Below are 23433 nucleotides of genomic sequence, written 5' to 3' on the forward strand. Positions count from 1 at the left end.
GCCTCCTTGTCGCTGTCATCTCCACAGGACTTCGAAGATCCCATCGAGATCCTGCAAGGCAGAATGGTAAGAAGTTCATCCCCATGGATGGTTGGGAGGATCGGTAGCTGAACCTGAGGGTGTCCTGACCCACCTGGGCCCAGGAGGAAAAGGACCAGGGCTCCTTGTCCCAATTCTGTCTCTTCACAGCACCAACTTGTCGACAACTTCTGTGAAACCCTTCTATGGAAATCTAAAGATGAGGTGGGTCAGTGAACTCCCCCATCTCCAATGTAAGTGGAATGGGGTGGCTTTGTTGCAGGAAGGAAGAACTTTTCCAGTGCCTGAGAGTGGGCTCTTGTTTAACACTTGGAAATAATTCTCTGAGGAGACGGCATGCTGACAAAGCAAGAGAGTTTACTGAGAAAGGGTGCCCGGGCGGAGAGCAGGAGGGTAAGGGAAGCCAGGAGGACTGCTCTGCCTGCTGGCTCGCAGTCTTGGGCTTTATGGTGATGGGATTAGTTTCTGGGTTGTCTTTGGCCAGTCGGTCTGACTCGGGGTCCTTCCTGGTGGTGCATGCCTTGCTCAGCCAAGATGGATGCCAGCGAGAAGGATCCTGGGAGGTGGCCAGACACGTCGAGTCTCCTTTTGACCTTTCCCGAACTCTTCCAGTTACTGGTGGCTTGTTAGTTGCCTGTTCCTCACTAGGACCTCCTGTCCTAAAGTTACTCATGCAGATGGTTATGGTGGTGCCTGGCCAGGGTGTGCAGTTTCAGTCGCTGTGCCTCCCCTAACAATTTCATGATGATGGTGATGATGAAGGTGATAGCTCAGAGCCCAATCCTTACACTGCACAAAATTCACCTGTGTATCCAGTGACCGCACAGGTTGGGAATACAGAGGCCCAGGGCTGCTGGGGAGGTGTGCAAGTCACAGGGCAGAACGACAGAACAGCAGTGTCAGATGCTTGGTCCCCAGCCACCGGGGGAAGAGGGGACATCAATGAGCACAGACTTGGGCTTGGGATTGAGACTCAAAGTGAGAGAGGGCAGGGGAATTTTAAATTGAGTGATATTTTCCCAACAGGTCTGCTCGGATCTTACTGAATTGGAGGTGAGTTTGGGTCTTGCCCTTCCCCTGAAGTTGAGTTCCCACAGTTGGGATCAGCCAGGGTACTGTGTCTGGATGTCTGTCTTCCTTCTGACTCCTCTGGACCTGTGGGAGGCCCAGTGGGGCCCACAGACCTCAGCTGCAAGCCCTGTGGGCAGTCTCCACATTCTCTTTCCCCAGAGCACATGCAGTGCAGATGTGGCTGACGCTGTGGATGCTCAGGTTAACAACAACTCCGTGAATTTGAGCTGACATCTCAACTCCTCTTGATTCCCTTCCCCACTGGTCTGTCTTGTCATTGGTCCTGCCACAAATGCACAGAGCTCCCCAGAGTGGGGGTGAGGGGGCCCTGAGAGCTCCGGAGGGGCAGCCTTGGGGCATCAGCCTCCCCACTCAGTGCTCGGTGACCAGAGCCCTACTCCAGGGCAAGGGTCCTCCTTGGGTGTGTGAGTGTGTGTGTGTGTGTGTGTGTGTGTGTGTGTGTGTGAAACAGGTCTCAGTGGTTACAAGGTCAGAAGACCAACTTTCACTGTTTCCTCCACAGGGAGTCCCACGTAACCTGGATTCTCTCAGGGTCCAAATTGTAAGAAGCTCATCTCCATGTATAGCTGGGGGCTCGGGAGGCCTGGGTTCTGCTGGGTAAAGCCAAGAACATCTGGCCCACTTGGGACCCAGCAGGGAGAAGGACCGAGCTTCTTTTACTCAAGTCCCTCTCTGTTCACAGCACCGCCGTGTGGATTATTTCTGTGATATGATGGGAAATCAACCAGAAAAAGCACAAGTGGGTCAGTGTGGCCCACCCCCGAACCCTCCCCAGGTTGAGGGAGGTGGGGTGGGGTCACAGTCACAGTGATGATGAGGGTCACAGCTCAGCGCCCAGTCCTTTCACTGGACAAACGCACACCTGTGTGGCAGGTGAGTTCACAGGAAGGGATACGGAGGCCCAGGGATGCTGAGGGAGGTGTCCGGACCACAGGGCAACGAGGGCAGGCAGGCATGCCAGACGCATGGTCCCCGGGTTGAGGGTTAGTTATTGGGGTGACTGGGCAGAGATGAGAACTAGCTGGGGCTTGGGGTTCAGGGTGAAAGTGAGAGAGGGTGGGGATGTTTTAAACAGAGTGTTTTTTTCTCAACAGGTGGAGGAAGCCCTAGGAGAGATGGAGGTGAGTTTGGCCCTTGCCCCCTGCTAAGGGTAGTCCTCAGAGCTGGATCAGCCAGGGTATGGGGTCTGGGGCCCTGGCCCCCTTCAGACTCACCTGGGTGCATGGGAGGCGACAGTGGGGACCCCTGACCTCAGCAGCGGGGCAGGAGTGCAGACCGCACACTTCCTCTCCCCAGGAGGCACTCAGCGAGGACATCGTTGAATACCTGGAAGATCACATTCAAGAGAACCTTCCAGTGAGTTGGAGTCACTGTCTCAGGGCCTTCCTTCCTCTCCCCTCTGGCCTCTCTTGCCCTTGGTGCTGGCACGTGTGCACAGAGCTCCCTGGAGTGGGGGTGAAGGGGGTCCCTGAAATCTCCGGTGGTGCAGCCTTGCTGGCATCGGCCTCCCCACTCAGCGCACGTGGGGCCAGAGCCCTGGACTCAGCTTCCTGCCTGATGAGCCCTGTGGGCCTGGTGCTGGGTTCAGAGGCCAACCACCTACAGGCAGGTACAACCAAGCATCAGGGTTCGTTTGAGCTGACATCTCAGCTCCACTTGATTCCCTTCCCCACTGGTCTGTCTTGTCATTGGTCCTGCCACAAATGCACAGTGCTCCCTGGAGCAGGGGTGGGGGGGCCCTGAGAGCTCCAGAGGGGCAGCCTTGGGGCATCAGCCTCCCCACTCATTGCTCGGTGACCAGAGCCCTGCCTTCAGCTCCCTGCCTGGGAGCCCCGCGGGCCTTGCGCAGGGTTCAGAGGTCAGTCCACCTTCAGGTACAATAAACCACCGGGGTTTATTATTTGAGGGGAACCAAGGGGCCAGGCTCAGGTTTTGGGAAAAGTCTTTGTGTCTTCAGAGCTGTTGGCAGGAAGGCAGGCAGTTTTCATTCATGGGCTTCTGGGTCCCAGAGTTTCCTAAAGGTTGGGAGGCCTCGGCTCGGTCAGGACATTGCCCCATTGCCTCCCATCCCTGCAGGAATCCAGTGCCTTGCTTTGTGAAACACAGCAAGAGTTTCGTCGCAGAGTCTGTGAGCCCTCTGGCTCCTACAGTCCCCCATCTGGCTCCTACAGTCCCCCAGGCCCGAACCAGCCCTTTGACTCCTCCACTTCAAGGAGTTGGTACGACTGGATACTTGAGCGATTTTATTATTTTAATTTTTTTTAGTTCTACTAGTTTATTGCTACCAACCCCTCTCCCTCCACCCTCGTGCACACATGCTCAGTCATGTAACCCCATGGACTGCAGCCCGCCAGGCTCCTCTGTCCATGGACGTTTCCAGGCAAGAATACTGGAGTGGGCTGCCATTTCCTTCTCCAAGTGGGTTACCATTTTCTTCTCCATACTTGAGCGATTTAAAGAGCTCCTGCAGTGACTGTAGCAGACGTTTCGGAAAGCCCTAAACTGGATTAAGTGGATAGCAGCTGCCTGCCTACTAGGCTTGCGCAAAGCAGCTGAGGCCATCTGGAGAGTGTTAAGGGTTTCTGTTCCTCTCTGGAGCAGTTCTTCAAGAGCCTCATCCAGGTCCAGAAGCCCCAAGGGGTCCCCAGGGAGCTTGGCCTCATCTAGAAGCCTCGATTTTCCCTTCTCACAGGGCATCTTCTGATGCACCCTTTACCCTCCTGCTCACCCTTGACCCATCCTCGCAGGCTGCCTTACCTTCTCCCCTTCAGGGAGGAATGCTGCCTCACCTCCTCCCCTTCAGGGAGGGCCCAACCCCACCCAGCCCGTCTAACTCTCCCCGCCTGGATTCTCCTGCACCAGGTCTGACCTGCCTGCCACTGTAGTGCTGATGTCCTAATACAAGTCAGTTGACCGAAATGGAGTGTCTGTGGGGATTGGAGGTTGGGGGTCCGATGGCTACAGGCAGAGGTGGTGGGTCAGATGGACCCACGTGGGGGTCCTGGTGCTGGGTGAACAACACAAGCCACTGGACTCTCTGATCTGTAACTGGGAATGAAGGAGGAAACAGACAGAACAGGCTCTGTCTTGAAAGCAGGACTCCATCTTGAGCCAGACTGAGCTGTGCCCAGTATCTATGGAATCAACATACCAACTGGGAAGCCAGACCCTTCCTCCCCTATGGAGGAGCCCAGGACTCATACCTAGAACTCTCCAGTCACCTAAAAGAATACCCTAATTATCTGTGTAACCAAATAGAATCGTAAATTCTATTATGCTTATTGGGGTGTGACCACAGGCCTATTGATAATTGTCCACTGTTAACTGCCTGGGCTTAAGGCATACGGGTTTAAGGCATACGAATCACAGGTTAACTTTGATTGTATCTTTCTTTTCCTTTGTTCAGACTAGTTTCAGAGAATTTGGGGAGGTAGGTTTGAGCACATACATTTAGGGTATATAAGGTTTTCACAAAAACTGGTCAGGGTCCTTGGCTAAGAGGAGACTCTACCTTGGGCCCGCCGGTGTAATAAGCTGCACTCCACTATCTGCATCGTCCTTCTGAGTGAGTTTGTTTCCCAGAACGCGTGTCAAGTCGTGGACTGACTGGTGGGGAGGACTGGACCGTCACACTCCTAGGCTCTTTGGTCTTTTTCCAAGATCAGAGCCCCAGGAGCCAGGGGAGGGGAGGGAGGGCGCCCAAACCTGGGCCAGGAGGGAAAGCAAGGTAGGAGAGCGGGAGTGGGCCTCTGTGCCTGTGGCCTCCCTTGCCTGGGCCTCAAGGCAGAGACTGGGGGGCCCAGGAGCAAGGCCTGAGGGCCAGCCTGGCTCACATCCCCCTCCCCCAGGACACTACCCCACCTCCCCAGCCCTGACTTCCTGCCTCAGGGAGGTACACACAGAGCAGCTTTCAGGGGTTCTCTTTAGCTCAGTCTTCCTCCCAACCCCAAAGGGCTGCACCCCCCACCCCAGGCTCAGAGCTCTCCCCCCCAGCTGTGTCCAGGAATCACCTCTACTTTCCCCAGATTTGGGGCTGGTTCTCCTTCAGCCACTTGAGCTCTGGTTGATGAGTTCACTTCCTTTCCACAAGTATTTGCTAAGGAACAGCTACTTGTCAGGTTGATGGAGGGGCAGTAATTTACCAGAAGTCATGTGATTTGAAATCTGTGCACCAGAGGAAGAGGCCAACCAAGTGGGTCTGATAGGCAGGAAGGTGAGGAAACTTAGAGAGCAGTTTTGGGTTTTAAAGATTATGGGTGGTTGTGCTGTACTGTGTTTAGTCACTCAGTCATGTCTGACTCTTTGCGACCCCATAGACTGTAGCCTGCCAGGCCGCTCTGTCCATGGGGATTCTCCAGGCAAGAATAATGGAGTGGGTTGCCATGTTCTCCTCCAGGGGATCAATCCCAGGTCTCCTGCATTGCAGGTGGATTCTTTACCGCTTGAGCCACCAGGAAAGCCCAAGAACACTGGAGTGGGTAGCCTATCCCTTCTCCAGGGGATCTTCCTGACCCAGGAGTCCAACCCAGGTCTCCTGCATTGCAGGCAGATTCTTTACTAGTTGAGCTACAAGGGAAGCCCCTATGCATGGTTAGGGGTCCCCCAACAGTCAACCCAACTTACCTGCAGGCAGGTTTAGTTTTTCAGTTTGAATTAATCACCCGCTAAGTGCTAGCATTTTGTTTGAATTAGTTACCAACCTTCCACAAGAACAGGTTTCCAGTATTAATCTAACATCTGAGGTTTTAAGTTTTATTCAATTTTAATTAAACAGCCAAATACACTGGAGGATATTGTACTGAACATGGGGGTTAGTGGTGGACTCCAGAGGAGAAATCACTCCAGGGTGAGACTGGTTGGCTTTGCCCACAGTTGGCTCTAAGAGCTGTCTTCTGCGCACCCCTCCCCACCCGCCCCCCCGCCCAATGCACACATACACACACACCCTGACAGACATACACACAGTCACAGTGAGCCTTTCCAGGGGGGAGGAACTCTCCCTGGATCTGCTCCCACCCAGCCGACTCTTGAAGGGGTGGGGGAAGCAGAGGGCATCACCACAGACCCAGTGGAGAGGGTAACAGGTGACACTTTAGAAAAATATAAAGAGGGGCCATGTTCAGAAGGCTGTTTTACTTTGGGTATTTTAAAATACATTCCTGAGGTCTGGAGGAGTTGCTTCTGTGCAAGGGAAGAATTACCATGCAGGGTCAGTGGAGCCAGAGGGAGGTGACTGGGTGGGGTGGGGGTGGGGTGGGAGCAGGGCGCATGTGCGGCAGCCGGGAGCAGCCGGGGAAAAGATGCGCCGGGATCGGCCCCGCCAAAGCGGGAGGAGCTAGTACAGAGTCTCTCGGGCGTGGGTTCTCAGGTGGCGCAGCAGGTGGGAGTTGCGGCTGAAGCTGCGGCCGCACTGTGCGCACGAGTAGGGCCGGGCTCCGGTGTGCACCAGCATGTGCCGCAGCAGGTTGCAGCTGCGGCTGAAGACCTTGCCACACTCCGGGCACTCCTGGGGGGGCTCCGCCGGCCCAGATGCGGCCTCGTCCCCCGCCCCGGCGTGGGTGGCCAGGTGCCGCTGCAGGTGGGCGTTGCGCCGGAAGCTCCGGCCGCACTGCTCGCAGCTGTAGGGCCGCTCGCCCGTGTGGCTGCGGCGGTGGCGGGCCAGGTTGGAGCTGTTCCGGAAGCGGTGCCCGCAGGTGTCGCAGACGTGGGGTTTCTCCCCGGTGTGGATGCGCTGGTGGCGGGCCAGGTGGGCGCTCTGGCTGAAGCCCTCGCCACACTCATTGCAGCGGCAGGGCTTCTCGCCGGTGTGGCTGCGCCGGTGGCGGGTGAGGTCCTGGGTCTGGCTGAAGCTCTTGCCACACTGGGCACAGTGGTGGGGCCTCGGGCCACCGTGGGTCAGGAGGTGGCGGGCGAGGCCGGCGCGCCGCATGAAGCGCTTTCCGCAGTGCGGGCATCCGTAGGGCTTCTCGCCCGTGTGCACCCGCTGGTGACAGACCAGCTGGGAGCTCTGACTGAAGCTGCGGCCGCACACCTGGCAAGAGAAGGGCCGCTCGCCCGTGTGCACGCGCCAGTGGGCCCCCAGGTGCTCGCTGCGCCGGAAAGCCTTGCCGCACTCGCTGCACACATAGGGCCGGCGCTCGGGCCCGGGGCGCAGGCTGCCCGAGCACTCGGAGCACTGGTGGCCCTTGTCCTTGGCGTGGATCCGCAGGTGGCGCTTGAGGCTGGAGCGGCGCTGGAAGGTCTGGCCGCAGTGGGAGCACAGAACCACGGTCAGCTCGGGGGGTGCCGGCGGCTTGGTCTCCGGGGCGCCGCCGGGGGCCTTCTGGTCCTGGGCGTGCGCCAGCAGGTGCTGCGTGAGGCGTGCGCGGCGCTGGAAGCCCTGGCCACACTCGGCGCACAGGAAGGCGGGCTCGGAGGAGTGCGTCTGCAGGTGTTTGTTCAGGTGCGAGCTCTGGCGGAAGCGGTGGCCGCACAAGTGGCAGGTGTGCGGCCGCTCGTCCGTGTGCGTGCGCATGTGCAGCTTGAGGATGGAGCTGCGGCCGAAGCCCTTCCCGCAGCACAGGCACAGGAAGGACCGCGCGCCCGGGTGCGAGTGCAGCTGGTGCGCCTCCAGGCGGGCCAACTGCGGGAAGCTGACGCCACAGTCTGTGCAGATGAACTTGACCTCCGGCTCCGACTTGGGGACGCCTTCGGCTGCTTTGACCTTGAGAACGTCACTCCTGCCGGGAGGGGACATTTCTGCTCCGGGGCCGCTTGTCTCAGGGCCAGACCCTAGCGACTGGGCGTGAGGCTCTTCTGCCACCCTGGGGCTCTCTGCCTGAGCGTTTGCTGAGGCGGTCGAGGGCCAGGACACCCCTTTCGGCTCTTCTGCCTTAAACGCCTCTTCCAGGGTTCTGCCTCCAGTTCCTAAAAAAGAAACAGAAAACAGGACACGTTAGGCGTTCTCAGAGGGCCTTCTGGGAATCTCTAGAACCTCAATGCCGGGAAGTGCAAAGAAACCCAGAATTCTGCAAAGTTTATAGGTGGGCAGAGGGTGGGTAAAAAACTAAATAACATACAGCTTACCAGTTGTAAGGTGTATAATTCTGGTCCATTAGGCCTGTTTATAATGTCAGGCAACCATACCACTACGTCATTCTCCGAAATGGAGACCCATATCAGTTAGCAAGCCTTCACATGACCACTGATTTTATTTATTTAATTAAAATATTTATTTATGTATTTGGCTGTGCGGGGTCTTAATTGCAACACACGGAATCTTCATTGCAGCACGTGAACTCTTATTAATAGTTGCCACCTTGTGGGATTTAGTTCCCTGACCCCAGCCCCTCTGTTTTGGGAGTGCAGAGTCTTAGCCAGTAGACCACCAGAGAAGTCCCTTATTTTATTTAACTTTAGCTGTTGTAATTAATTTTATTGAAGTATAGTTGATTTACCATGTTGTGTTAATTTCTGTTGTACAGCAAACTCGTTCAATATATATATATATTCTTTTCTCTTATGTTTTATTACAGGAGATCCAGTAGGACATTGCTGTTTCTCCATTCTATTAATATATGTAATAATTTGTATCTGCTAATCCCAAACTTGCAATCTACTCCTCCCTCCCCCTTGGCAACCACGAAACTGTTCTCTCTCTCTCTGTATTTCATAGATCAGTTGATATGTGTCATAGTTTAGATTCCACATATAAGTAATACCATATAGTATTTGCCATGACCACCTTTTTTTTTCTTGGCCATGTCAAATAGCTTGGGGGATCTTAGTTCCTTGACAAAAAATTGAAGCAGAGCCCGTGGCAGTGAAAGCCTGGAGTCCAAACCACTGGACCACCAGGGAATTCCTGACCACTTATTTTAAAAGTTCAGAGTTGGGGGGGTTGATGCTTAGATGCAAAGAGCCTTAAAATTATACCTATATAGATATAGACATATCAATAGATCTATATCAATATATATCACCTCATCAAAATAGCTCATTTTTAGTCAAAGAGGCCAAAAAGTCAGGGGCCACCTTGGACATACAAAAAAGCCTTCAGTGGTCATAAACCCAGGAAAAAGCTGTCTCACCCAGAGGATGCACAGGCCAAGCCTTCTTTGCTGGTACGTCTTCAAAGGTCAGGGACTCCTGTGACAAAGGGATAGCAGAGATTGTCAGTGAGTGAGGAACGGGGCTCGGGGACCTAAGAGAGATGAAGAGCTCTCCAGGTTTAAATTAAGGAAGACAGGGGTGTGCTGAAACCACGGAGTTGGAGAATGTTCCAGGGCATGAGACAGACCTAGAGTGAGGGAACCCATCCAGCTCACCAGCACTGCTGCCAGCTCCTGGTCTCCCGAGTTCTCCTCCGGCCACAGCTCAGGGCCCTGGAGGGCTGACGGCAGTGAGGGAGAGAGAGAGAGAGAGCTGTGAGAAGGCAGTTCTACCGCCATGTGGCCTCGGGGTTGTGCACCCGTGGCCAGGGCCCTGGGACGCTCCGCCATTCCCATCAGCTAGGGAGGCCGTCCCCTTTCCCTCCCTTCCCCCAGCCACCCGGCCCCGCAGCTGCCCCCGCACCTCAGGCCTCCATCTCCCTAGGGCCCCGGCTCCTCACCGCTCTCTTGCAGGGCCTGCAAAGTCCTCTTGGGACCTGGGCTCAGTGGCTGCCTTGAACTCAGGGAACGTCTCCAGTCCCCCATCTCAGCAGGCTTGGAGGGCCTGGACTGGGACGGTGGGAGTGCCTGCGGTGGCTCCAGGGCTGGAGGCCCTTCTGAGGGCGCTTCCTTCTTGGGACTGTGGCTAGAGACTTGGAAAGAGCCCCCCTGTTCCTCCAAGGTGCTGTCTGCATGGGGACAATTCTTGCCAGCATTAAAACTGAAATCCTGTTCAGAACACACCATGTCAGGGCACAGGCAGGACAGTAATTCACGTCCTACTAACTCCCAAGGGCAGTGGCACAGTGTAAAGGTGACAGTCAGACAGAGAGGGAGGGAGTTAGGAGGTCAAGAAGGAACTGGCAGAGGAAGACAAGTGGGACCTTGGTCCCCCAACCAGGGATCGAACTCCCTGCTGTGGAAGCACAGTCTTAACCACTGGACCACCAGCAAAGTCTCAGCTCAGTGATTTCTAACAGGGTGATAAAGTCCCCGCCTTTCCGCCTGCTGTCCAGCCCACCGGGCAGCCTCTCTTACCAGCGGCCCCACGTTGCTAGACTCCCTCCGGACACCCTCTAGCAGCAGTACCACCTCTTCACCATCCCTGAGCGGCTGGCCCTGCAGCCGGGCCAGGAGGTGTGGGGGCAGCACACTCAGGAACTGCTCGAGCACCAGCAGCTCCAGGATCTGCTTCTTGGTGTGTAGAGCCGGCCTCAGCCAGTGGTTACAGAGCTCCCGGAGCCGGCTCAGGGACGCCCTCGGCCCCATGTCCTCCTGGTACTGGAAGCATCTGAAGAGCTGATGAGCCACCTCGGGCCGGGGCCTGGCCTCTGGCCGCCCGGGGTCCTCCTGGATGGCAGCCTCCTCCTCTTCCTCCAGCTTGACTGCTCCGAGCTGCTCCGGCTCCCCCGCAGCTGGGCCGGGTTCTGCAAGCATCCTTCACCTTGGGGACTCCTCACCACGGTTGCTCTCGTGTTCAAGTCTCTCCCTCCCAGCTCCCACACCCGGGGTGTTAAGGGGTGCCTGCAGGTGTGGTCTCCAGAGCAATCTCTTCTCGAACGGGTCACAGGTAGTGCCTCAGCCTGACCAAACAAGGCAGAGAAATCGAATTGTTCAGTACTATCCGTTCCTTCCTGAAGCACTTAGAACTTTACCTCGGTTTGCCCCAGGGACCAAAGTTGGCAACCCCGAAACAGGACAGTCTGGCTGTCCCTGCCTCTTGATATGGTGCCACAGGGAGTACCTGGCACCACTGAAGAGAGAGTCCTTGCTAAAAAATGTTCCGTCACAATCCAATCCAGCCTTTAGACCCAACTTCCAGTTAAAGGGCATTGCAGGGAATAAGAACAAGTTGGCGGAAAGGCTAAGTGGAATAGTGTTCAAAGGTACAAACTTGGGGAGGGAGGAGGAGAAAAAAATAAATAAATAAATAAAGGTACAAACTTGTAACGTGTAGTAAATAAGCCATAGTGATCTAATGCATAGTATAGTGAGAGGGTAACAGGCAGGAAGGCCAGGGGTCTCCAAACAGAGGAAATAGGCTGCAAGTGTCAAACATTTTTATCTCTCTTAAGCGGCAGGAGGAAACAAACTGGCGATATTTTTTTTTCCTTCTCTATACAAATTTAAAAGGAGGTTTCTCTTAAAATGCTCTGTTGCCATGACACCTGGTTTCACCTGAAGCTAACTATTCTCAAACTTATTTGAGAGCTATTATTATTGGATCTCATCTCTGGCCCCGGATTAAATTCGTCTCCTCAGGAGGCCAAAAATCCTGGCATCTTATCGTTCAGCAACAACCTTTTGATAGCAAATACAGATAATAATGTTGTACTGTAATACATTATGTAATATGATACACATTGCTACATCACAGTCATATTATAATATATAAATGAAATGTTGTTTAAAAGTTACTCAATGTTACATGTCACATTTATAAAACAGGGCCTTCCCTGGTCTAGGAACTTAGAGTCCACAGGCCACACAGCAACTAAGTCCCGGCTCCACAGCTAGACAGAAGCTCGCGCTCGGCAACTACTGAGCCCATGTGCCACTACTAAGACCCAACACAGCCAAAAATAAATAAATGAAATATTTTAAAAACAATTATAAAACAAGTCAAATGATCCATTGAGTAAATGACCAAACAGGTTCAAAAGACCGGACATGCCCAGAAACAACTGGTCCAAGTTCTTCTAAGTCTGTTATAAAAAAATAAGTGCCTGTAGGCACATTGCTGTAGAGAAGACTAACAGCTGATGTAAGGAAATGTGTGAACCTTGACTGGATCCTGACCTTTAAGAAAGGGGGTGGTGGTGCTAAAAGTTATTCTGGGGAAATAGCTTTGGGGAAATAGTTGGGGAAGTCTGAATCTGGTGGAGCCCTGAGGGATAAGGGAAATGACTAGCAACTTTTGAGATGGGATTCCAGCCTTGCGCTATGTTGGAAGTGTCTTCATTCTTAGAAATTACTAAGGATTTGGAAGTGAAGAGGCATGAGGTTTCAGCCACACTTATGGATCAACAAGGCAAAAGTGGCAAAATTATAGCAATTGTCGAATCCGGGAGGTGGGTGTATGGATGTTCATTGCATTGCTGTTTCAACTTCTCTGGAAGTTTGAGAATTTTAAAGATAAAAGGGTGGGCAGTGGGTGTAGTTCATATATATGATCACTCCTTAACCAGACGTCCTGATTCTCACTTTCTGGTGCTGGAGGTGGCTCTCAGTGGTCAAGGCCAAGGTCACCCAGCTGACCAGGGCAGGGGTGAGCTCCCACCTAGTGTCCCAGTCTCCTTCCCTGGGTTCCAACCCAGGAGACAGGCCAGGATGAGCCAGGGAGAGAGGGTTGGTGGGTGGGTTTCCACATGAGACTAAGCTGACTCCCGCAGAGGTTTGTGACACATGTGTCCCCGAGGCAGGCCAAAGCAGACAGGCATCCAGTGGGTGCAGCCTGGGGAGCTGGGTGATGAGAGGGAGACGCAGACATTTCCCTTTCTTCCCTAGTTTTTTTTTTTTTAATCCTGGATTCTTCCTTTGTCCACTGGGAAGTATCCATCACAACACCCCTGTGAGTCTAGCTAACAACAACAACAAAAAGTGCTTCTAACTTGGCAACAGGGGGCACTGGTTCTGTAAGACTCTTCCTTCCTTTGGGGCTAGTGGAGACCTACCTAGGGGCAGCGGACCCAAGTTCAGCCCCACCCCCAGAGGACTCAGTTCAGTCCTTCAGCACAACGCAGCCAGGAGGCTTACACTTCCAAACAAGCTTGTACTCTTGTTCCAGAGCTTTGAGGCACTTTTATTTTATGTTTTGGCTCAGCCACGTGGCTTGCAGGAGCCTAGTTTCCTGACCAGGGATTGAACCTGCACCCTTGGCAGTGAAAACGTGGAATCCTAAGTCACTGGACCACCCTGGAACTCCTGAGTTACTTTTATATTTCAATCCAGGCAGGGATTACTTTATGGATACGGAAACCCAAGTTCCAACATCTCTCTGCCCTCCCTGTTCTCCAGCCTCAGGGCTGCGAAAGAGCCTTTTCCTGTTCCCCTATCCTCACATGAACATCCAAGGCAGAGAGTTGGGCAGAAGCCCTCCTGCATCACTTCCCACCAGGTAAAGGCAGCAGAGCGGTGCCCCCACCTGCAGACAGTACACGCTGGGCACACGTCTAAGTGCTGGCTGTTCTCATTGAGTTAAAACACAAACAACCATGGCTAACAGCTCATCCTACCATGACCATGTTACAGCCCAGGACACCTAGACACAGAGGTACAGACATTCTTTCAAGAAGGCAACCCAGCCTTGGTGATGGAGACAGAGAGGAGTCGGCCTGGCCAAGAGCTTTGATAGTTTAAGCCTTCTTCATTAGGGGCTGAGGGATCTCTGAACCTCCTTTTCTGGTGGGATGAGTGGGGGCTGAATGTGGTTAAAGAGCACAGGAAACTGAGCCTAGCACTTCCCAGCTCAGAGGAGCGGGTCGTGATGCTAAAGCACAGACCGAGGCCTGTGTCCTGGCCACCTGACCAGCCCCCAAGCCTCAGCCTCCCTCCACCCCCTCCAGCATCTTCCCAGCTTCCCTTCCTCTCCCTCATCTTACCCACTCCTTCCTGCCACTCTCCAGGCTCCCTCAACCACTCCAGAATCTCCCAGCTTTCCCCACTTCCATCCTCTCCCCCAGAGCCTTGTTCAACCTCCGTTCTTTCCTGCACGTTGGCACACAGGGTTCCTTCCACTCATTGACACCTCTCTTCTGGGATGCCACATACACCACCCACCTATCTACCTTGCAGTTGTAATTATTAGGAAGGCATGCAAACATGTCTGGGGCAGAAGAGGTCTTTACCTTTCAAGAAAATGGGTTTTTGTTTTCTTATGTTTCGGTAGCGTGAGCAAAAAAGTGATACAGAACCCGTCACACGTGATCAGGAACACAGTATTAACAGATGGCGTGTACCGAGAGCTTCTCCGCATGGGTTCTCTGCTTAGGGTCACTTCATCTCACTCCATCCCAAGGGAAAACTATAATTTCTCCATTCGACAGGAGCGAAGAACACGCTCCGAGAGGATGGGTGACTTGCTCAAGGTCACACCAGGGGAAGCGAAGATTTGCTTTAAGAAGAGAATACTGATCTTACGGTGCAAAAGCTTAGAAATAGAAAAGGACCCAGTTCCCCTCCCGGCATGTGCAATCTGCCTAGCCTTAATCAGAATATTACAGCACAAATCTGAAGAACTAAGGGCATTCAAATTTCCAACCCTCAGGGCTTAACTCACGGGATGCCACAAGCTTCAGGTGAGGTCTCACCAAAAGGTTCGAAAGAGATGGAATTCAAGGGACTTTGGCCTGAAGAGTCTCTCCCGCCCCCACGTCTGCAGGACAAAAGCTCTGTGAATATGCGCATCTGTGGGGGGTGAGCTGGGTTGCTGGAGGCGGGGTGTGGGGCTCTTCAGCCATCTTCTGGTATTTGACCAACTTAACTTGGAGCCTAGAGTGGCGGAGAGGCTTAAGGTAGACCAGCTCGGGTGGAGGTGCAGTCACAAGACCCACCCAGACAATGGGGGTGCCCAGAGCCGGGATCCTTAGCCAGAAACTTTCCCTTGCTCCCTGAATCGCTGGTCTTTATTGGTTGCGCTCCCCTCTAGTGCTGAGCTGAGTCGAGGAGCCCGGTCAGTCAGTCCACCTGAGGGAACGTGGAGCCTGCCTTCCACTCCCCAGAAGGCATAGCAAACCCACGTCACAGGAAGTCCTGCGACCCTCCCAAATGCCCCCACTGACACAGGCCCCCGGGTCTTCCCAGCCCTGGACTCCCCAGCACTGGGCTCCCCAGCACAGACCAACCACATCCTCCCAAGACTCTTCCAGCACTCTAATGCCTCACCCCACCACCCCTCCAGAGGCCTGGAGCCCCCTTTCTCTCTCCAAGGTACAAGGAACCCCTTAAATCTGTCCTTGGCATCCTGTACCCCAGGCCTCCCTGCAACTCACCACTCGTGGGGGTGTTCTCTGAGGGCCCCTAGGGCCAGTCAGCCTCGGCCAACCTGGAGACCGACTCCGGGAAAATGGAACAGGAAGTTCCCTGCCCCAATCCCATCCAGGTGGTGAGGGGGGCTTCCTTGAGTTAACCCTTAACCTCCCAGTTTGGGAGCGGGGTGGGGAAAGGGCGGGGCCAGGGAAATAGACAAAGCAACCAGTTAGGATTCCAACCCTGGCCTGCATTTGAGAGTCTAACTACCCCTCCGAGTAAGAGCTGAGCCCCACCTAGTCAGGACTGGCTCTGTGCCCCTTGAGGGTCTGTCAGCCTGTATGTTTGGTGGGGGACAAGAGCTGCCATTTAAAAATGCTTGCTGGGGTTTCCGTGGCAGTCCAGTGGTTAAGACCTTGTGCTTCCACTGCAGGTGGGGCAGGTTCAAGCCTTAGTCTGGGAGGTTCCCCTTATCTCCAGGTATGGCCAGAAAAAAAAGCTTGCTGTGTGCGTGGTTCTTTGCTCGGCATTTCATTCACGCAGCAAATATTTGCCAAAGGCCTGCTGTGGGTGTTGAGGATACTGAGCTAAATGTGAGGGACAGTTCCAGATTTCAGGGGTTTAAGTGCCAGGGCACAGGAGCAAACCACAGGTACTAAGAAGAAAACAGAGCAGGACCATGTATTGGGAAAGAGAGGTCACAGGTTGACATTGCCACCTATAACTCTCCAAAGAATCTTTAGGGGTGGCTTCTGTCCCCTCTTTATCGGTGACTAAGTGGGGCTTCCAGGAGCGCAAGTGGCCTCACCAACAGCCTAAAGTCCAACTCCAAAGTCAAGCCTTTCCCTTTGCTCTAGAGGGCCTTTTTGGGTCATGTCCTTGGCCCTAGCGGGACGGGCGCCTCCCTCTGGGGAGTCCGCGGTGTCCGGCTGGGCGTTCAGGGCGCCTCCTGTTTGGGGGGTGCTGGGCCACGTTCTCAGTGGCCGACGCTGCACTCGCTCTGGTTCCCCGGGTCGTGTCTAGTCTCCTGCACTTGCCAGCACCTGGACTTCGTTCCTTTAACTGTCTAGTTTGGATCTCACAGGACGGCGGGAGGTATCCCTTCTCTGCTCCGCGCCTAGCGCCTGGCACATGTGAGGATGGACGGAATGCCTGAGGAACGGCCGGGCAGAGTCCCCGGTCCTGCGATGTTTACTGGCACCGCGCACCTGGCGCCCCGCGAGGCTAACTCCCCGCACCTCGCGGGTGGGCGGGGGTTGTCGCGCCCCCACTCGGGGCGGGGCCGTGAACCTCACCCGGGGCGGGACTGTGAAAACCCACCCCGGACGTGGAAAGGAGGCCCCGCCCCTGGGCGTGGCCGGGCGGTGGGGCGGAGGTGTGTCCTGCACCCCTCCACCTCGGCCGGGCCGCCACGCCCCCACCCGGCCCCGCCGCCCCGGCCCCGCCTCCAGGACCGACCCGCGCGCCGAGCGCTGCGGCCCTCGCTCACTAGGCCAGGTCCGAGCCCTGCGACCGGGAGGAGCGGGCCCCGTCCAGACGCGATGGGGCAGAGCTGCAGGAAGGACTGGCCTCCTCGGGTAACGATCCCACGTGGTGGTCTCCGTGCCTGGAGCCTGGGTGAGAACTTCGGGGAACTGGCCGGGAGCGCAGAGGCCAGACTCGGTGATCGCTGCTGACAGTGACTTCCAGGCGCCCGACTCAGGTGCACACCTTCCCCGGAAATCTGTCAGAAAAGCAGAAATCGAGTTGACCCAACCACCAGAAACAGCGTCCCAGCACCTAGGCAAGTGAGACAAGATCAACACTAAACAGACCACCAGCCCAGGTGGGATGCATGAGTCAAGTGCTCGGGCCTGGTGCACTGGGAGGACCCTGAGGAGTCGGGTGGAGAGGGAGGTGGGAGGGGGGATCGGGATGGGGAATACGTGTAACTATATGGCTGATTCATGTCAATGTATGACAAAACCCACTGAAATGTTGTGAAGTGATTGGCCTCCAACTAATAAAATAATATTAAAAAAAAAAAAAAAAAAGATCAACACTAGCTTTTGGCCTCCTCCACCCCTAACTCGCCGCCCAGGGATGGGCTCTGGCTAATATCCGTGCTCCTGGTCCACCTCGCGCGCGCGTCATTCATTCGGGAAAAATTTGCTTCCCTGAGTGCGTCCAGGCCTGGTCCCTGACCCCAGGGACCCACTGCTGAATACAGACACGACTGCTGCCCCCTTGAGGCTTACAATCCGGGCAGGACCAGATCACTGAGGCCAGGATTCCTTTTGACTTTTATTAGTTCAAATTACTTTGCAGGAAAAAAATAGGGGGGGGGGGGGTGTGCGGGGTGGGGGTGCTTAGGGGAACTCCCTGGCTGTCCAGTGGTTAAGACTCCGCTTTCACTGCGGGGCGGAAATTCAGTCCTCAGTGGGGGAACTAAGATGCCGCAAGCCAAAAAAAGAGGCTTAATGCACATTTAAGTCCCTTCAAATTCGTCCTCATCTTTGAAAATACACTCTCCTGTCCCAGAATGTTAGCCGCTAAGAGAGGAAAATTCTTGTGAAGTTGCTGGCTTGTTACTTTACTCCATTTAGTAAACGATAAACGCATCCTGAAAGGATTTTTAATATACGTCTACCTGTTTAGTGTATATATCAATATCTTCTAAAATTATCTTGAAAGTGAACACAAACTATTCTAGTTTTTAGATTTAGATTTAAAGGTTTAATCTAAACCTTAGATTTAGGGGGAAAGTAAATGGTGTTTAAAAACAAACAAAACACAAGCCCCAACTTATCATTTATTTATAAAATATGAAAAAAAAAATGTCTAGTATTATCCAGGCCAGGAAAAGTCCTTGAAAATACTGACTGATGCGGTCTTCATCTTTTTTGTTATCTCTTCAGAGATTGCAAAAGAAAAACAAATTTCTTGTATTTTCAGTTTCCATAGGATTCCTCCATTTAGAATAATTCAGGGCAAAAGGAGAAAATCCTTCTCCAGCTCTGGGAAGAGCTACTGTTAAAAACACTATGATCCCTTGATTAGACTCTGGCTTATCAAGGGGCTTGAGCTTCCTTTGTGGCTCAGCTGGTAAAGAATCCACCTGCAATGCAGGAGACCTGGGTTTGATCCCTAGGCTGAGAAGATCCCCTGGAGAAGAGAAAGGTTACCCATTCCAGTATTCTGGCTTGGAGAATTCCATGGCCTGTATGGGGTTGCAAAGAGTAGGAAATGGCTGAGTGACACTCACTATCCAGTGGCTTAAGTATGTTTCTAAACTGCATTAGTAACATGTTAGCATTTTCCTCTGGGCAGCTGCGATCTTGAAGGAGTAATTAGGAATGTTTAAGGCACAGTCAGACCCCTCACTAAGGACCAGCCCTGGGACAAAGGCACTGGGCATTCTGATGAAAGCAGGAGTGAGCACTCCTGTTCAGGTCTGTCTTGAGTGTCTGTAAACTAAAGCTGTCCCCCAGGCTTTTCAGCTTGTGTTTTTGGCAGGAGCCAGCTGTTGGCTCTGCGAACTCCAGCTGCAGTCATCACTGCTGATCGCTGCCGTGTGACTTGGGCAGGTCATTTAATTGCATCCCTTCACTGTGCTGCTCAAAGCTCTTCCGTGGCTTTCTGTGGCACTCAGAACTAAGTCCAGACAGCTCGGCCTGGGGTTCAGCCCAAAGCCCCTTCCTGCCTGGATCTCATCTTCTGTCCTCTTCTCCTTTGCCTTTCAGCTTCTGAACACGCCAAACTGATCCCACCTCACTACCCTGGCCTCATTATTTTTATATGTATATAAGAAATTTTGAGATACATCCTTGTATTTATTCTGACCGCACTGGGTCTTCCTCGTGGCATTCGGACTTCTTTTGTTGGGTCACACCGGCTCTTGAGAGGGGAGGGGGTGAGGAGGGGAGCAGTGCTCAGCAGGGCAGGCTCAGTTGCCCTGGGGCATGTGGAATCTTAGTTTCCTCACCAGGGATTAAACTCCACATCCCCTGCATTGGAAGGTGGATTCTTAACCACTTGGACCAGCAGGGAAGTCCTCCTCTTCATTCTTTTTTTTTTTTTTTTTTTTTTTAATGAGTTGGTTTAATTTCAGGTGGTACAGAAATCAGGACAGAACAAAGACTTTAGAACACATTTTGGCAGGAATCTGGGCTAGATTTACTATGATCTCACAGCTAAAGCAGAAAAAACGGAGAAGAACTAAAGAGAAGTTGAGCCACTGTATGATTTATTTATTTTTAACAAAACTATTCTCTTAAAGGTACAATAGGTTCAAGACAACACTTCATCCTAGCTATGTGTGTATTAGTCGCTCAGTCGTGTTCAACTCTGCAAGGCCATAGACTGTACCCTGCCAGGCTCCTCTGTCCATGGAGTTTTTCAGGCAAGAATATTGGAGTGGGTAGCCATCCCCTTCTCCGGGGAATCTTCCTGACCAAGGGATCAAACCTTGGCCTTCTGTATTGCAGGCAGATTCTTTACCATCTGAGCCACCAGGGAAGCCCCTTCATTCTAGGTGGTGACAGATATTATGGCAGGGAATCCAGATGTTTAAACGTGCATGGGATTAAGGATCATCATTGCCTCAGACACTACTTTTTCCCAGATTTCTAAATTCCACCTGTGACCAGGGGGCCCTTAGCTTTTAGCTCCTCAAGTTTCTTCTGCTTTTTCTGTATCAGTCTGAATGCTTTATTTTCCTCATCTTTCTTCTTGGCTTGCCTTTGTGGCTGCTACCCCTCCCCAATTTTATTTTAATTAATTAATTTATTTTGACCACAACATGCAGCTTGTGGGATCTTAGTTCCTTGACCAGGGATCGAACCTGTGCCCCCTGCAATGGAAGCATGGAGCCCCAAGTTCCATAGGGCTGATAGCCTGAACATTGCTTACATCTGTGTTTCTCTACCTCCATGCCACTACCAAGTCCAGGTCACCATCATCTCTTGCCTGGATCATAGCAATGGCCTAACTGGCTTCTTTTCATTCACTTTCTTTTTTCATCTCCCCCACCCCATACACTGCACAGCATGTGGGATCTTAGTTCCCCAACCAAACCCTCATCCCCTGCACTGGAAGTGCAATCTTAACCACTGAACCACCAGGGAAGTCTCCCTCCTTTTTTCTTTCAAAGTGAACTTTTAGGTGAACTGCACAAACATGTGCGCAAACACAATATGAAGCACGTGATGAAATTCCACCAACTGTAAACAGCCCTTGAGCCAGCATCCCAATCAAATCAGAATTCACTGGCACTCTACTCTGGTGCCCCCTTGTGGTCACTTCCCTTCCCCCATAATCTCGACCTTGACTTCCAATCACAGCAGATTTGTTTGGTCTGTTCCGGAACTCCGTGTAAATGAAGTCACACAAGAGGAACTCTCCTCTGACCTTACTCCACAGTGGGGGACTCATCCACGTGTTGCTGATTCCCTGAAGATATACCCCCGCCGTGGTGTTTATTCATTCTGTCGCTACACGAGGGGGGGGGTGTTCAGTTTGGGGCCACACTTAATAATTCTTGTAGGTCTCTGGGAACCATACAGGTGTGTGACTGTGGGGCGTGTGCCCAAGAGGGAGTCGCTGTGTCACAGGATCTGTGGATGTTCAGGTTCAGGAGGTCCTGTCCCACCTGTGCAGGGAGCTGGTACTGTGTCCTCTCCTGCTGTCTGCAGATTCATCTTGTGCGTTTCTCCTCCCAGTCCTAGGACCAGCCATTTCTCCATGGAACCCTGACTCCTATCATTACTGATTCTTTTCATATTATAAAGCATTCACAAAAATAGGATTTTTAAAAGGAGAAGTAAAACTAATGGAAGTTCTACATTTCTTTTCACATCCAGTCAAGTTAAAAAAAAATAGAAGAGATATTTGTGAAAGCACACGACACGTAGAGGAGGGAGTCTGCCAGCTGAGGGTAGGGGGCAGAGACTGCATGCAGAAGGATGAAGGGCTGGAAACATTAGCTGAAAAGGACATCAAGGGTGGGTGTCTGCATGCCATTGTCATCTGCTCCCAGGAGTGGCCTCCAGGAGGGTCCTCTGATGCATAGTCAGTCACAGCGCCTCCTAAGTGCCCCCATCCCTGCTTCAGTGTCTGTCACTTTTGTGAGTGTGGGCTGAAACTCTACCCAAGACTGGGGGACACTTTAGTGTATCCGACAGCAGGAGGTAGTCACAGCAACAGCGAAGGGTATTTAGGGATAATGACAGTGACCTGGTTTCCTAAAAATGCAGCAACTTCTAAGGAGAAAGTAAGTTAATTTACTCTAACATCTACCCACAAAAAGCCAGGTGGAGTGACTAGTGAGCTCAGTCTCAGTAGACAGTCCCCTTCCTACCTGTACTGTAAGCTGTCTTTAGCACCCAGTTAGAGACAATGTTCTGGAAGGTGGGATGTGGGTGTTTGGGAAACATCCAGTCAACTCTACTTTTCTGCAGGCTTTTCTGGCCCTGGTGTTCATGGGTTGCCTGGCTGAAGCTGAAGCTGCCAGACTTGACAATCATGGTAAGAAATGCTTGGAGCTGCTGCCTAGGGAGGAGCCTCCTTGTCCTCCTGGAGCTTGCCCGGGGCAGGAGAGGGCCACATGTGCCAACTGTGATGGGCAGGCTTCTGAGCCAGCATCACGGCTAAGATCCAGGAGCCAGGTTTGGGGTTGGCAGTCTCTCTGCCTGCCTTGTTTGCAAGATCAGAGGTTAGGGCTTCCTTGGTATTCCCATGGTTAAGAATCCATTTTGCAGCGCAGGGGACACAGGTTCAACCCCTGGTCCAGGGAGATCCACAAGCCTCAGGGCTAAGCCCAGTGCCACAACTACTGAGCCCATTTGTAGCAGCTACCGAAGCCCACAAGCCCTAGAGCCCATGCTCCATAAGAAGAGAAGCCACCACAATGAGAAACCCACACACCACAACTAGGGAGTAGCCCCCCGCTCTCCACAACTGGAGAAAGCCCCTGCACAGCAAGGAAGACCCAGCACAGCCAATACTAAAGTATTTTTTAAAAACCAGATGTTAGTCTGTTCACTCCCTGGAAAGAAGCAAAGGTTCCACCATAAGAGCTGCTGGGTAGTTTCAGTTGGTGCAAGGCCAGGGCATCAAGGAGTGGGTGGTGAGTAGACTGTGATGAAGCCACACAGCAGAATGTGCCACAGTTACAAAACAGCAAGGCACTGCTTGAGAACGGCAGAACTCTTGGCACATAACCATCTGTCCAAATCTGCACGAAGACTTAACCGAACTCTAGCATGGCTTCCAGAAGCATAAGGCTATGATGACTCCAGCCCCCCTTTCAAATGCCTGCCAGAGAAAGCTCCACGCTGTAGAATTTACTATTTGTTCAAGCCAATACCTGATGATGGGCCCCTCACCTCACTTTCTAAGAGCATTTACTAAACAAGGCTTATAATGTGAACATATGTCTCTTTCAACCCAGAAGCATCCCTCACAGCCCTGAGAGTCATACCTTTGAAATGTATGCATCAGAAAGAACAGGGCCTGTCTCCCTTCCCCGTGGGAGGATGGACTCCAGACTCCCACATCTGCCAGCTGGCAGACACCCCCCCCCCCCAAATGCATCTTCATTGACCGGCTCTTTGTGATTTTTCACTTTTCTGACTCTACTGACCTCCCCCCCACACCCCAATTCTCCCTTTGAAACACCTGGTCACCTTTGCACATAGGATGGAGATCAGCTGTTTGCCCTGCTGTCTGTAGATACCGCATAAAACCTCTTTTCACCACTTACTAATGTCTGGTTGTGTTTGTCTTTGACAGACTGCATGCTTTGCTTTCTCTATTTCTATGTTTTTCATACTGAACATCTCTAAGATATATGTCACCTACGTAGAGGGGGCAAGTCAGCAGCATACACTCTCATTTTTGGAACAAAACCCATCAGACGTGGAGGGGCGGAGATCCGTGACCCGGGAGGCTGGACTGAGCGCTGGGCGGGAATTCGCGCTCGCGGGTCCCCGGAGCCGGCGCTCTCGGGCAGAGGGCCCTCGCGCAGCCAACCCCATTCTCCCCACGGGGAACGCGAGGGCTCCCGGGCGTCCGCCCCGCGGTCCTTACGGCCCCAGTTGCCCACCTGCCCCTGGTCCACAGGCGGGCTCCACGAGAGACCCAGGAAAACCGGAAGTTGAAATGGGCAGCCAGACGGGAAACGCGGGCACAACTAACCAAGGTCAGATAGCAACAGGATAACCCTCCA

The 23433-nt window shown here is 53.0% G+C and overlaps 1 protein-coding gene across 1 annotated transcript; it reads right to left on the reverse strand.

Moving 5' to 3' along the window:
• Nucleotides 1-6407: 6407 nt before the first annotated feature.
• ZSCAN10 (zinc finger and SCAN domain containing 10) lies at nt 6408-10697 on the reverse strand. The gene is made up of 5 exons (XM_065920277.1): nt 10299-10697; nt 9722-9989; nt 9438-9502; nt 9201-9258; nt 6408-8037 (listed from the first exon to the last, which is right to left on the reverse strand). The coding sequence occupies exons 1-5, from the start codon at nt 10695-10697 to the stop codon at nt 6467-6469; spliced, it is 2361 nt and encodes a 786-aa protein (XP_065776349.1). The 3' UTR covers nt 6408-6466.
• Between the last annotated feature and the right edge of the window lie 12736 nt (nt 10698-23433).

The sequence above is a fragment of the Muntiacus reevesi genome, chromosome 2 (genome assembly GCF_963930625.1).
Source record: "Muntiacus reevesi chromosome 2, mMunRee1.1, whole genome shotgun sequence".
In the NCBI taxonomy this organism is placed as follows: Eukaryota; Metazoa; Chordata; class Mammalia; order Artiodactyla; family Cervidae; genus Muntiacus; species Muntiacus reevesi.